A 15,396-nucleotide genomic window follows, 5' to 3' on the forward strand; every position below is an offset into this window, starting at 1 on the left:
GAAAGTGTTCAACTTTTGTGTCCAATGACTAAGAAAAGGCACAATTATATATTTATTGACTTTAGTGTTCTAATAAATTCTAACAACTCCCATTTGACTAAATGATATTCTGATTTACTCTTTTGTGTAGATGTGGAAATGTCAGAAGGCAAACTATTTTACAGTAAAGGTGATTCTGATGATCAAACTCCCATCATATTTTGAAGTATTATTCAGCAGCAATTCTTACTCTTGTGCAGTTGCAAGAGATTTAATTTGAGCCCCCCATGCTGCCATGACAGCAATGCACTGCTGAACTTTTAATACTGAGATCCTTGAGCTGTACCTTGAGCTGTTTAATGCAACATTCTCTAGGTCAACAGTCAGCCTCACACCAAACCTGTTCTGTACTTCACACACCATTTCACAGCCCCAAAGAACACCCTGCCATCTTTCCAGTCCCTGCCATGGCTCTGGACACTCAAAAAACCACATAGAGGGAGAACTGTATGTTGTTAAAATCTTGCAGAAAAACAAAGTCCTTCAAAAGTAAATGGATTTTTTTTCTAATAAAGAAGCCTACTATCTGAAATCTTTGGAAATGTCAAGAGGAATTTTCAGACAGGATGTGTACGTTGACAAACTGGGACATAATCTACTTTATTTCCAGTATTTCTGGTTACTTGCTAATAAAATAACATGTAAGCCTTGGAGTTCTCAGGACATGCTGAATTGCAATGTCTCGGTGGGATTTTCTCAGGCTAAAAATTAAATTCTTATTTTAGTAACAGTTCACATCAATTACACTTGAATTGCAGTTCTCAGTGTCAAAATAGGACAAAACCACAACTATGTGGGAATTTCAGAGAAAAAAAAAACAAACCCAAGCATGATAAGGAAACTATGTGAGTTATTTCTTCTTAAGCTATCCCAGAAAGGACTATAAATTTCTTAGTACAAAACTGTTCTGTCTGCTGAGGAGTTACTAACAGGCATGCACATACATATCTTTATTTATATGATTAAAAATAATGCACATAACATCAGTGCAGCTAGAAAGAAAGGTTCAGACTGGAAACTCCATATAAAGGAAGGAGCAGGCAATTAAATTAGCCTAGAAGAAGAAAAGTGTAAAATGTTCAAAGATAATTTTTTATTGTTTTATATTGTTTGAAGTGCAGGCATTTCATCTTCCACCTGAATGTGCCCTGGACAGAGACTGTGTCCTGTAGTGATCTCTATCAAACTTTAGGTGCAATAATGCTTTGTGTGTCTCCACTTCAGCTTTCCCAAATATAATTCACATATTTCTGTCCTTCCTGGAGAGGATCACCTCCACAGCACTTCTATCAAGACAGCATGGAAGTTTAATCATCAAAAGTTTTAATCAACATCCATCAAAGCTGCCAGACCTAGTGCTGCCTCCCCTCCCTGTCAGGGGGTGTGAGGGACTGTCAGTCCTAGATCCCCCAAAATCAACCCCTCCAATTCTCTCCTCACTTCCCAATGAGTGTATTTGGTACAATTTAGAATTAAGCACTTCTTCACTCTTCGGCTTTTACACAACAGATTTGTTTTTGTTCAGGAGCTTCCCACGAGGAGAGACCTGTTTGTTTTCTCTTTTTACAGCAGAATTTCCAGAATTCTGGATTCTGTTAAGGCTGCATCTTGCACAACATTTCTATCCTTTCAAGTACTGACTAATCCCCATGTTCTCCAAGGACCGGTTTCAGGCAAACTGCTTACACTGATAACTTCCCCAAAGACCTGCACATTTCCATTTCAATGCCACTGCAACTGAATTCCCCATCTGCAGAGTCCCTTCCAGCAGCATCAGTGCTGTTTATCCCTGTATAACGTGCTGTGAGTTGTATTTTCTCCCTGCAGAAGCAGCAATAAATTTCAAGTCATGAGCAAGTTGGTGTTACTCTGGGGAAACAAAAATTGTACTAACAGAAACCCACAGAGGATTTTTTATCTTGTTGCAGTGTCTTACATTAAATGATTTGCAGTGATCCCCTGTGAGTCCAACTCTCAGTAGTACAAGTGGGATGTGCTGTAGAGCCCGAGGACTGAGTAAATAGAGCAGCTTTTGGAAGTAGACAGTTTACATTGAAAACACTACACATGGTTACAGAAGTTAAATATTATAGTTACATAAGTTAAATATTACTATCCGGCTCTACTCTGTTATTTTCTGTGCTCAAAAGGACAAATATTCTTTGAAGCCTGCCTAAAGCAGGCAAGGGAGGGCCAGATTTCTTCTCCCTACATCACTTGAAATGAAAATAGGGAAGGCCCTTCTTCCAAGAGCAGAAATGTTAATTGTCACTGACTAGAGGACAGCAGCCAAGGAGCACGTGTGTGTAATATCTGGCTTATTTCTATGCTAGACATCATTATATGGCCTTAATGCCTCAATAAATGGCTTATTATTACATGTTTGAGCTCTCATGTCTGAATTGTGGATATCCTTCAGCAGATCTGCAAGGTCTCCAAGAGTGACTCCCCACAATGACTTTTCCACATCTTCATTTCCTCAGGGCTAACCTAGAAACTCAGCCACATTCCTTTTCCAAGAAACAACCATCTATAAACTGAAGATTCCCCTGACACACATCCTGCTGTGGCTTCACAGGCACCTTGTGGCTCCTGACATGAGGTGTAAATCTGTAACAGGCATTCAAGGGTGAACCCCAAAGTCTGTACAGTCAACATATTAATGTGGAAAGAAAAAGAACTGAAGTCTCTTACAGATTCCAACTCCTCAACAGAATAGATGCAAGAGAGATGGTGTTTCCTCACAATAAAACTAACACAAAATGGAAACACAGCAAATCTCTTCCAAACAGATGCTACGATTGTACTACAGATGAAAGAAAAAATCAGCAAGTTCCTTCTCAACATCAATTTAGGGGATGATAAATACCCTAATGGTACAGAGACTGAATCAACAAACACTACAAATAATCATCATTTATTCTGCAGAAAAAATCAGGAAGTTTTCTGCAGAAAGTTCCCACACAACCTACTGCCACCACCTGCAATGTCAATGCCTCATTCCCAGAAAACACATAATTCCACAAAAAGTTCTTGGCCATCTTTAAAGTTTTAACCTTCAGTGGGATGAGTCTGACTTGGGTTGCGTAGGTCACAAGCAACTGGTGCCACATAAGACTGGAAAAGCTAATGCCTAAATTAGGGAAGAAATTTTCCTTTCCCCTCCCTCTCTTCAGACCAAGCAATCTGGGTACAGTGGTTTGTTTGCTGTCATCCCAATGGGAAACTGCAAATTCCCATGTGGACTTACAAAGGAAACCAGTTTCAACACCCATTAATCAAAAGTCACTTCTTAGCTCAGGCACAATGTGGATCTCAGCTAGAAGATGTCATGGACATGGGGGCATATACCAGTAGCTAACACAGAGGAGATTTCCAAACTGAAACATTCCTTGAAATATGCCTAAGATCAAGCACAGGACTGATGTTTGTCACAACCCACACCACAGCACTGTGAATTATCCACCTGTCCTGTGAGGCTCGGGCACCCACAGGCTCCTGGTAACATTCTACTCCAACCTTCTGCTCCATATGTAGCCATCAGCCTCATGTAGGAGAAATTTAACACACAACTCGAATTTTCACAACTGGATAGCCAGAGCTGAACCAAAAAACGTACACCAGTGGCACTGACAACAAGGAACTGGAATTGCAAAGAAACAGCATCAGCAGATCCCATTACCAATGATTTCTTCTTCCTGCTCCGGGTGAGGTTCATAGCTTTTCCCCTCCTCACAAAGCTCCCTCTTATACTGTTTCTTCCCACTAACATGTGGCATTATTCCTCCAGGGAAAGACTGGTTACAACTCTGAGCACAGCCAGGGCCCTTAGATGGCTGATGGTTACATCTTTTTTAGGGATAGAGTACACACAGATCTATCTCTTTAAGAGCAAACAGGCAACCTCTAGATGGGCACAGAATTATACCCACAACTTCCCCCACACAAACACTCAACTGGATAAAATGTGATTCACCAAAAGCCACAGCTGTTCAAGGTATCTGAAACTAGACTCACTAGCTGAACACTTATTTTAAAACCCACATTTTAGTAGCAACTCCTGTGTCCAGTAAATTTTCTCAGTCCACAGAAGTGACCAGTTTTAGCCAGCTGCAATACAAAACCAAAAATCAGGAGGAATTAAGAAGCTCTGTGAAACAAAGAATTACCAGGAACCGTTCTTCTTTTTCAAGCCAGCGCTGATCTTCTTCCATCTCCTGTTGCTGTCGTATCAACCTCTCCTCCATGAGGTGTGTGGGTAGAACCTGGCTCATCCCTCGGATGTCCAAAGTGCCTGAATCCTACAATCCAGAGGAAGTTTGTTCAGTCTCACAATTTAAAAGTTGTATAAACAGGTGCAAGAACTTAAGAGATTACAAAAGAAAAGATTTTTAGAAGCCAAAATTCTCAGCAGCAGTCAAGCAGAGTTTCTTCAGCTCCTCAAAAACTGAAGCAGAGCAGCAGAAGACACTCTTTCCAGCCCTTTTTTATCTGCCTTGCTCTTAGTCACTGCAACCAAAAACGATTTGAAAGATTCTGTTCTGTTTTTCAGCAATGTTGTCACTTCCTATATTTGCACTTCATTTAAGTTGGACAAAACAACCAGATATATCAATTTTGTTTTCTTGGTCTTGAGCAATAATGTAACCATCCAGTTATTAAATGCTGCAAGATACATTTTTTAAAATCAAAACAAATGTACTATTCAGTGTTAGCCAACACTGGCAAAACATGTCACAAAAGCATTTTTAAATGAATTTTTGACCAAATATTTATGCCTGCCTTAAGCTCACAAATACTCCACACACCATACCCCAATGCTGTCTGGAAATCATTAGGAAACAGTGTATAAGTTAGTATTTTTAAAAAAGCCAAGGGAAATTTGGTAACAAACTTCCCTGTATTTAACATGTAGATCTCAGTTATCACTTAAATGTTTATCAGGAACACAGGGAATAGAGCTGGTTAGAGAAGAAAAATATTTAAAACAGAAGCTGCAGAAACTGAATCTTTGTGAAAGGAAAAAATGGAATAAAAAAGTGTACAACAGTGGAGAAGGAGAAAAAAAAGACACAAGGTTAAACGGGGAATTAATTTGATGTTCCTCAGCAGCTCAGTGCAATCATGACAGGCTGGAGAGCACCCAGAAGGAATTCAGCTCAGGAACAGTCTTTCAGACCATTTCATCTTCTCTACTGGGTAAGTTATAGAGAAGACTCAATCCTTCAGCTGTGCTGGATATCTCCCAAGAGGTATTTTTACGTGAGTGTTCCCAACTCTATGAACAGCACAAAGTTCCAGTAAAGCCTTCTCTTAACAAACACCAAATATTTGCTATCACTCGGTTAAGATAAGTAGTAACAACTTCATCAAGAATTCACGTGAGGTGACACCTCATGGCCAGCCTCACATAGAAGGACTTGTTTAAAAAACAATTCAGTCCTGACTCCCAGCCCACTGCAGTGAGGTGATTTTAAAAAGCACCAGAACAACTCAATTTTCCTATAACAGATCTACCTAAATAACAGACGTAATACAATTTATAATAATAAAAAGTGTATTTAACGGTACAGAACACAGTAACAGATGTGTCAGGTCACCATACCTCCATGTTTGGTTGCCACACTGATATTTCCTGAGGCCGATGGTTCCAGGAATCTGCTTGATCCAGTAGAGAAGCCTGCCCAGGATAAATGCTGCCTGCTATGGCTGGTATCCCATGGGAACCAGGGTAGCCAGACACCTTTGGGGGCAAAAAACCCCACCCAGGCAAAAACAAAGAGAAAACCAGAGATATCAGTAAGACCTGTGCTTCCCCATAATGAAAACATCCCCCTCAAGACAACAAACATGAAAGCACAGAAATGACTCAATTCAAGCAGTCACTGAGACGAGGAAGGGGAAGCAACATCAGAAGAAAGAAGCTGAGCCAAAATATGACACCTCTGTTTTAAGTCTTAGAGGACGCCCATCATAACATAACTATTTTAGAATAAGTGTAACAGTACAGAAATACAACTTTTGAGGATAACTGTTTTATGGTGCCTATCAAGCCAGCGGCATCAGAGCGTGCTCTAACCTCTGCAGTCGAGGAGATCAAAGCCCTCTGAGGACAAAAAAAAATCTATAGATACATATATAAGAGCTACACATGCAGGGCTCATGTTCCAGTTAATAGGAGCCTGCAAACATCACCCTACAGAGCCCCATAAAAATGTACCCCCTGCTGTATGTTACAGGCTTAAGGCTTGAGTGGCAGCATGTAATTAGTGTGCTGAGCTGAGTGGCCTGGGAACTTCTCCACAGGAAAATCCAAGTAGTTTTAATGAGCCTGAAATACTTATTAAATCAATGAAAACCTCCCTCTCTTCATGGAAAAAATCCCCTTGACTGAGACAGCTGTATATGGCTGTAGCCTTGAACAAACCTAAAATTGCTCTACGATGTACAACGACAAACTTTTGTTCTAAATTTCTTCAGCAGTTTTAGGAAGAAAGGCAAAACCTGTGAGTATACAATGTGGTAGAGCTGAAGGCAGCAGCTATCAGGACACAGAAAATGAAATACCAATGACCCCAAGGAAAGGCCCCCAGTTAATGCCATTTTATAAAGCAAGTGATTTCATAGCTCAGCACAAATGTTAACATGAACACCACATTCCATCAATAAATATGGAAATGTTTCACTCGTTTCAGGAATCTGAGCACCACATCAGATGTGGAAATATTTGCCAGCTGGAGCAAACCTACCAGGCTCAGTTTGGGTTTTTTTCCTATGTAAAACAAAACTCTGTGAACAGAACTGAATTAAAATAAACCATGAAAGAAGTGCATCAATCCCACCAGCTGCAACTAAGATGGAGAACACACATTTGAAAAAAAAATACATGCACGGTATTAAATGTAATACCTGGTAATGATTTGGCTGTACCATATGCTGTGGACTTGGATAAAACCCTTCACTGGATCTGGGACTAGGGTAACCAGGTCTACTGGGCTGTAAACAAAAAGGAATTTTTAGAATCACTAAACACACAAAACTAAAACCAGAAAATTATGTTTCAGTGAGACAAATATTTACAGGTTTGGCAAACTCCAAAAAAACCCCTAAAACAGATCTCCTATAATTACAAACACTTTTTTTAAAAAAACCTAAAAGTAAGTTTTCCTCCATTTTTGCTTGGCAATGGATGAAGCTGAATTGTTTGCTCAGGATGTCAATAAATAATGCTTGCTCTGTGAATTCTTTGTGTTTATTTAATTGCTTGCACTCCATGACCTGCGCTGTGCTGTTTAACTCTAGAGAGAACATCAGCTAAGAACATAATTCTTAAAAAATTTCCAGGTGCAATACAACTTTGTTTCCAATTTTTGCTGGTAGTTTGTTGCTTTTGTGACTGTTCCCAAAAGTAAATCCTTTTGCTTCAGTAAGAATAACACAAACCAAACTGGTTTGTTTGCACGGCTATTTCCATGTGGTATTCTGAGGTATGAAGTTAGTTTGATAATTAACTTCTGTGTAACTAATTACCTCAAGATGGAAAGTGCTTTTGATCCTATTCTGAACCTCCAAAGATATAGCTGAGGGTTTCTTTATGAATAAGGAATAGCACTGATGGATGTTTCAGGAAGAGAAAAATCAACCAAAGAGGGGAAAAAAACCCCAAACTTCATCATTCTGCAAAGGGCTCCCTCAGTCCTTCTGGCAGTTAAAGGCAACCACATTAATGGATACTGCAGAATTTATCATTGCTTGAGGAAAAAATTCATTATCATTCTGGACTAGGATGTTTTCTGTCTTAGATTTCTAACAGAAATACCACCGAGAGACGCAAGTAGTTTCACAGTATGGATTGTGATAGCTGGGAATTATTTGAGGATGTGTAGGAGTTTAAGACCTATAATCATCTGCAACTCTTACAGTGCATCATCACAAGAATAAAAAAAAAAATCAGTTGTCACCATGAGAAAATTAGATAATAATTAAAAGACTGCTATTTACAAAACTCACCTTGTTCCAATGCCTTTATTAAGCACATCCATATTTTACACAAAAGTAGTGTATAAAAAACCTAACCAACAACAGCATCAGATATACACAGTGAGGACACAGTGACCCCTTCAAAACAGATTAACTCCAGTGGCAGAATTAACTGCAGTTTTAACACACCTTTGGTCAAGTGTTTCAGTTCATACATCACACACAAAGGTGCTCATTTCAAATTAGCAGCATATTGGTCCAATTTATGCAGTTTATCTGCTTCTGTAAGTTGGAACATTGTTTCCCAGAAACAAAGAGAAAAAAACCCCAAACACACACAAAAATCCCCCACCACCACCACCACCACCCTCCTCCCCCCAAAACGTAACAAAACAAAAGGACACCAACCAAAACCAAAAAGTTGCTTTTCTCTGAGTGTTGGGGAATGTGCACAGCACAAGGTGCCACACAAGTACTCCTGGAATTATTATCAGCTCCAGAGCCTGGGTGTAACAACTCCAGGAATTCACCACAAACTCTCAGGACATAGACAATGCAGTGGTGACTGCACGGAATTAAACTTCAAAATACAGGCTCAAACTTTCAAGTAACAACTTGCAAAAATAACTCCGAGATCAAGCAGACAAGTCATTTAGAGGGAAGAGGGCTCAGAAACTGGTGAGGCTGGACTCCCACAGCTGCAGAACACATCAGTGACATCCAAAGAGGACAGAAATGAAAATTAAGTGGAAACTAAACCACGTACGTTCCTTGGAAACACACCCCTAATTTTCTGTCCAGCAGAAGGAAAATGCAATTAGCTGACTTCTGTCCCATCACTCATGTGTTATAAATAAACTTCACGCTGGCCTGAGAGCTCATCAGAGAACAATTTACAGGAGTGCTACAAGAAAGGAGGGAAAAGGAAAGGCCAGAAAACGATTTTGTGGCAGCTATGGGTGTCTTTTACAAGTTAGAGAAGAAACAGAAAATCTTTAATGCAGTATCCTAGCCCGGCTCAGTTCTAAGCACAGCTCAAGCAGAGCTAGGTCATTTCAGGCAAGGATTCCCAGATGGGACAGAACTGGCCAGAATGCCATGGTTTGAACAAACCCATCAGGGGAGGCTTTGAAGAAATAAACGGAACAGAAAAAGTTTTTGGTTTTGGGTTTTTTTTTTTTTGTTTGTTTGGTTGGTTGGTTTTTTTGGTTTTTTTAAAACACACGTAATTTGCAGTCTTAGCTACCTTGGGAGGAGCTTCATCTGATCCTCCTGAGTCCCAGGATACTGTGACTTGTCGCCTGGATTCCATTCTCATTCGTTCTTCTTGCTGCAGCTTCTCTTCCTCCAGTATTGTACTAAGGAAAACATATTGTAATCAAGTAGAACTCCAGTTTCAGTGACTAACAAACCTCTCCCCACAGCTCCTGCATTTTTCAGAATAATAAACACTACTTAACTTGAAATGCTATAAAATTACTGAAAACCAAACTTCTTTTACATACACTGGTTTTGTTTCTGAAAACCAGGATCAGAAAGAAATATTTCCATAGGATTACCAGGGTGTTTTAACAACAAAAACAGCATCAAATTTTCAGAAAGCTGTGGTTGATCTTGCACACATTTTTTTTTCGTAACAGTTCTTTTTATGTGCAATTACACAGAGAAGTCCCCAAAGACAATCAATCAAGCACTTACTTGCATGAAAGCTTTATCTTCACAAGAAAATATTCTACTGAACTGCTGCAAAGGTTCAAAACAAACCGAAAATGTTCTTTACTGAAACTTAAGAGCTTCAGATCACTGGGATTTTTTTTTCCTTTTTTAAAGAAAGCAGTCAAAAATACTTCTTCAGCTCTTACGTTTTAGCCTAACCACGAACACATTCAGCAAAGCAATTTAGCAAAACAGAAAGATCTGACAGTATTCACTCAGCTTCTAAGCATTCAGGTCAAAAGGCTGCATTTTCACAAAGTACAAGACAGTAGTAAAACCAGTTTGCTACTCACCACTGTTCTGACTATTAAAAAGCCTGTTTGAAGCTGAATGTGCTCCTGCTGCCCCCACAGCCAGCCTCCTCCCAGCTCTGCTATGTGGCTTATTAATGTTGGATATTTGCCATTTGAAAAATACTCAGAATGAAGCTTTGAAAGAGGGAGCTGCCAATTCCTTGGAGCCGCACGCTACGCGGACAGTCTGGAGATGTGAGCAGGGTAGATTATTTCCATATCGCTATCCCCAGGGTAAAGACAATCCTGTGGAGGAGCTATTCCAGCTTCTTTATCACTCAGGAGTTTCCAGAAACAAAGCTAAGTTCTGAGTTTATAGTCTCCTGTTCAGTCTGCTAAACAACCACCCAGAATTACTCATTGAGGGGATGAGATCAACTCCAGCAATCTATTCTCATCGTGGAACTTCACTGCTTATTTCAAGAATAAATTCCTGCTGGAGACGAGAACTTTGCTTCTCCTTAGTCAGCCAAAAAAACCCCAAACTATGCCACTTCTAAAAAGCAGAGAAGTCATCTCGTCTCACTGCAGCTAAATCAAGTTTATAACTATTGCTGCAATTTCAACCCATCACTGCTGAAGCAACACAAGAATGTGGAACAAAAGCAAAATCAGACAAGTTATTTGCAAGAGTCACCCTTGCTAGAACTACCATGGAAACACAGCTACAGCTCAACGGAGGGAATCTTTCTATTTTACCTCTCTCTTCCCTCAGAATGAGGAAAATGCAAGAGTTCCTACTTGAACCCATGAAGAACCAGCAAAACCCCCCTGCTTTAAAGCTGTCACACTTCAGATATCCAGTGTTTTTACGTAGCATGAGAAAGCAGCCAACACATATCCACAGCCATGAACCATGATTATCATCTTTCAAGACAAGCCTCAGGATTAAGAAAACCCACAACAAAACAAGACAAAAAAAATTTGCCCAGATTAATGAATGAAAAATGAAGAAAATGCAGATTTTTAACCAGGTTGTTGATACAGTATTTGCTCTAATCTGAGCTAAAGAATAGAACAGAGTTGGCTGGTAGCAGCTGGCTAAATTTAGAGATGGCTTATTGACAATTTGGGGCCATGCGTGGAATTTGTCACAGCGCAGTCCTGGTTTTCCATAAAAAGGAATGAAACCCCAATACTCTCTCTGCTTTGCTATCAAAGGCATTTTATCTGTGATGCCCCAGTGTTCAAAACCATCATCTTGTATCACCAGAAACGAAAAATTTCTATTGAAATTATTTCTTTTTCTTAACACAGGCTCAGCTTTTTTGCTTTACAACTGCAGTTCATCCTCCCTGCTCTCCCACTGCCTGCGCCATCAGGAGGTTCTTTCCCAGCAGCCCAGAGCAGCCTGGTCAGAGGCTGATGGGCTGCAGCAGCATCTGTACTTGAATGCCCTTGATTCTGCTGACAAGAATATAAAATAGAAATGCCTCAGAGAAGCACTACTCGAAAAAGCCACAAGGAATATAAATGACTCACAGAAAGGTCTTTGTTTTCTCAAAAGGGAAGACCGGTCTGTGGATGAAGTAAGAGTGTGCCAAGAGATATTTCTGACGTTTCCTCAGTGCAGCTGCTCAAGTTCTCTGAACAGTTTATTAGAATTTGCAGAAGGTCAGGAGAAGTCAGATCTAGGCATAGTTTCCCAAACTGTACATATTTTTAGCAGCGAAGAGGAGCAAGCAGGGAATTCTATCCCTATGCTTCCCCTAGCAAACCTTGAGGTAGCACATACAAACTTAACTCTGCTTCTTTGAGAGGTGGAGGCTCAAGAAAAATCTCAACTATTACAAGTTTGCATAATTGATTAACTTATTTAATTTACAAAAGACTTTTTACTGAAATTGGCCTCTGACAGCGAAAAGGAAACATTTATGAGGACTTTCAGTGTAGGAATATTTAAAACAACAAACTGCATCCTCATATTCCGAAAGGCACAGCAGCACCAGTGTCTCCTGCTACAGTGGTGTGGGAACCTACTTTAAGTGCTGACCCCCAACAAGCAGCTTCTTTCTTTCTCTCTGCCACCAGAAATGCAAAGTTGGATGCAGATGAGCATATCTGCACATACTGTTCTAATCTGAAAGCACTCTTACATGGATTATGGACTATTCCTAATGGTCACAGTCAAAGAACAGAAGAATAACAAAGCATTTTGCAGCTGCCATCATGTATTTCGATTACGTGTTATAGTACTTTTTTGTCAGAATGCTATAAAAGAAGAGGACTCAAACTGCCTCCACTCTTAGCAGTTTTCTCTCTTTCATTTATAAGCAACATTTCAGGATCTACATCAAATGCAGTGACAAAAAGCTCAAGTCCAGTTCTCATCAGTTAATTATCTCACTCTTGTCATAAAACCAGACTTTAAAAGCATAGAATCTGTCTCTTTTTCCCCCCCCCATTCTTTTTATGGGGGGAAAACCTGCAGCTCCAGGATGCCAGTGGGGTTAAGCACTGTTAAAACAATGGGCAACAGGGACACTCATCTCCACAATGATGCAACTGCTGCTTGTTTTGCTATTTGTAGCAAGAGGGTTCATGAAAGGTACTTTAAAGAAAATTTGTTCCAGTGATAGAGTGAAAAATGTCATGAAATTACATTCATTTGAAAGTTTAAAATTAAAATCGAAATCCTTTTATATTATTTACCATGTAGTGCAAGACAAAAAATGTCTTCTACACAAAACCAGCAAGGCAACACACGCTTCCCAATCAAAAATGCCCTATATTCTAATTCTGACCAAGTCAGAACTGCAGGAGTAGCAGGATAGTACCTCACTGCCCTGACCTAATCTGACTTTTAACCCCCCTCCACCACTTGAAAAGGGACTTGGAATGCGAGGATAAATTACATTTGGAAATCCACAATCCACCCATTTGTTTCTGTGTTTGCTGGGAAGACTGACTCAACCACATCCACTTCAGACAGATCAAATGCTATAAAATTACTACCCTAATAACAGTACTTAAATTCATATGTAGCAACAAACAACAGTACGTAAATTGTGCAGAAATCAGCACCTTTGCCTTGCACAATCAGCTGCAAATACAGTTTGGGCAAAGCAGCTGTTACTATGAGACGGGAAAAGCATCAAAAAACAGAGAGCACGCGAAACTCTTATGCTCCCATCAGTGCTATTCCAGATGCAGAAGATTTTTCCCAAAGCCAAGGAGTTTTTTTCATTAAACCAGAGAGGAATGAATGCTGCAGTGCTGTATCTGGCTCCAAGCAAACATCCAGTCTGCTCTCAGCTTGAAGAGACTGCTCTGGACAGCATCCAGAACGAGCAGCAGCAACACCACAGGGAAAGGCCACCAGGGAAATGGCTTGTTTTTGCAAGTTCATGGGAATTTGAGTTTTGAAACCCAATCTTCCCTAGCTGCCTGAGACTGCCTCAGCATCAGGGAATTGGCAACCTTTCCAGCGAGAGGCTGACTCTGTCTGGAGCAGAGCAAAGCAGCCCTAAGGACAACCACGCTGCCTAACTTTGGGAGATAAAGGTCACTGGTTTGGAGTGGCAGAAAGCTCCATGCTTTTGTGGGAACAGAGTAAAAACTTTTAGGGTTGCAGGAGAGAGGCTGCCCTCTAAACAATGCTTCAATCTCCCAGCATGACCAGAGGAGCAAACACCCCTCCACACTTTCACGTAGAATGAGATGGAAGGGATGCCTGGAGGTCTCCAGTCCAGTCTCCTGGTGAAGCTGGGCTCCCTGCACAGCAAGGGCCAGCTGCTCTGAGCCTTTTCCAATCAAAATTTGAATATCTGCCAGCATGGAAATTCCAGAGTCTTTCTGGGTGACCTGTTTCAGAGCTCACCCATGCACATTGGGAAACATTTTCATGTGTAACCAACAAGACCCTGCGTTCCTTCATGCCCTGAGTGCTGGTTCTGAGGACAGCCAGGCTCTTGGGCACACTCTGGGTTTACTCATCCTCCTTCCTTCCTGGTGAGACACTCCCTGCTTGGGGTTACACACCACAGCCATCTTCCAGTCACATTTTTTAGGGCTTCATTCTCATCTGTGCCAACCATCTTTAAGTTATCAGTACAACTGGCTGCAAATTATTAATCATCCTGTACTTTCAGAGTCAAAAAAAAAGAGAAAAAGCAAGTGAATTACCCATTTCCACCTATTACCTAAATCACACAACTGTGTCACATCTTTTCCTTGCAAAGCCTGTCCAGCCCTGACATTCCTCCCTTTGTGTTAACTCCACACAGTGAAGAGGATGGGAAGTTATTTGTGAGAAAAGTTGTCTTCCCTTAGTTCTACAAATTACTAGTCTAAACAGGAGCTCCCAGAGTAACAGATGGTGGAACTGTATGAAATTTTAAGAATTAGGAAAGAACTTTAAAGGCCTTTAAGTTCTCCATACAGCAGGTCTGAATCAGCGTCATAAATATATTGAAATTGTTCCTCATTTTAATCACCAGTGAATTATCTTGAACCGTGCACATTCAGTGAAAGCAAAGAAATGATATTATGAAAATAAAACATGCCACAAAGCACAACTTTGAAGCAAGACCTAAAATAAAACCAAATCATTTAAGCAATGAATTACAACAAATCCCAGTGTGGACTGTCAGTGTGCAAAACCTATGTGGTACTCAAAGCTTGTATTGACTTATGCAAACACATCCTGAGCAGTCATAAAATCCAAAAGTCACGTCTGTGACGCAGTTTGGTCACAAATATCGAATGTGCCTGCACATTATCTCAGTGATGTTTCAAAGTTAAATATCATTCCCACTTTGGGGCTGGTGAAAGGTAATATGGACACTGGAATATATTGCTGCAGAATAAACTAAGGTGTGAATTTAGACTGCTCTCCAAGGTGTGTGCTCACACTCTTTCCAAGATAAACACAAGGCAGTCTATATCCTGGTTTACAAAGGGCAAAGGAATTTCTGTCTGTGATGCTGCATTTACTGCAGGCTCTGCAACTGCCCTGGGACAGCTGTCTCTGTGCAACTCCTGTGCTACATGGCATGGAAAGAAATCCCAAGAGCATTCACCTGATGCTTCATTTATTTAAGTAAAGATACATCTCTACTCCAGAAGCTCACGGCATGTTTGTTTAGATAATCACTCTTAATTCTTTCTAACTCACTCCCCAAGGACTGTTGCTAAAATTATAAATGAAGTGCTAGTCAGACAAGGAGTTTTTCTTGGGAGAGAAAGGAGGTGATTCATATTTCCAGTTATTTGAATTTATTAACGAATTTTCTCTAACAGATAAGGCCCAGTTTTCCCAAAGACCAGCAACAACCTGGCCTTCTGAAGATAAAAACTCAATACACCGTGCCTCGCATTTTCCACAGAACCAAAACACTGGAACAGAAGGTAAAACAAAAGTATTTCC

At 40.3% G+C, this 15,396-nt stretch overlaps 1 protein-coding gene across 16 annotated transcripts in view; it reads right to left on the minus strand.

The window, feature by feature from the left end:
* PTK2 (protein tyrosine kinase 2) overlaps positions 1–15,396 on the minus strand; it is a 198,443-nt gene that overhangs the window by 13,137 nt on the left and 169,910 nt on the right. For 14 of the 16 annotated variants that reach the window (XM_048286970.1, XM_048286969.1, XM_048286958.1 and 11 more), the window contains 4 exons: positions 9,266–9,377; positions 6,949–7,035; positions 5,645–5,782; positions 4,209–4,340 (listed from right to left, as the gene is read on the minus strand). In XM_048286970.1, the coding sequence (XP_048142927.1) occupies positions 4,209–4,340; positions 5,645–5,782; positions 6,949–7,035; positions 9,266–9,377 (469 nt within the window). The other 2 variants (XM_048286972.1, XM_048286973.1) reach the window with 2 other exon arrangements.

Source organism: Corvus hawaiiensis, chromosome 26, assembly GCF_020740725.1.
Source record: "Corvus hawaiiensis isolate bCorHaw1 chromosome 26, bCorHaw1.pri.cur, whole genome shotgun sequence".
Lineage (NCBI taxonomy): Eukaryota > Metazoa > Chordata > Aves > Passeriformes > Corvidae > Corvus > Corvus hawaiiensis.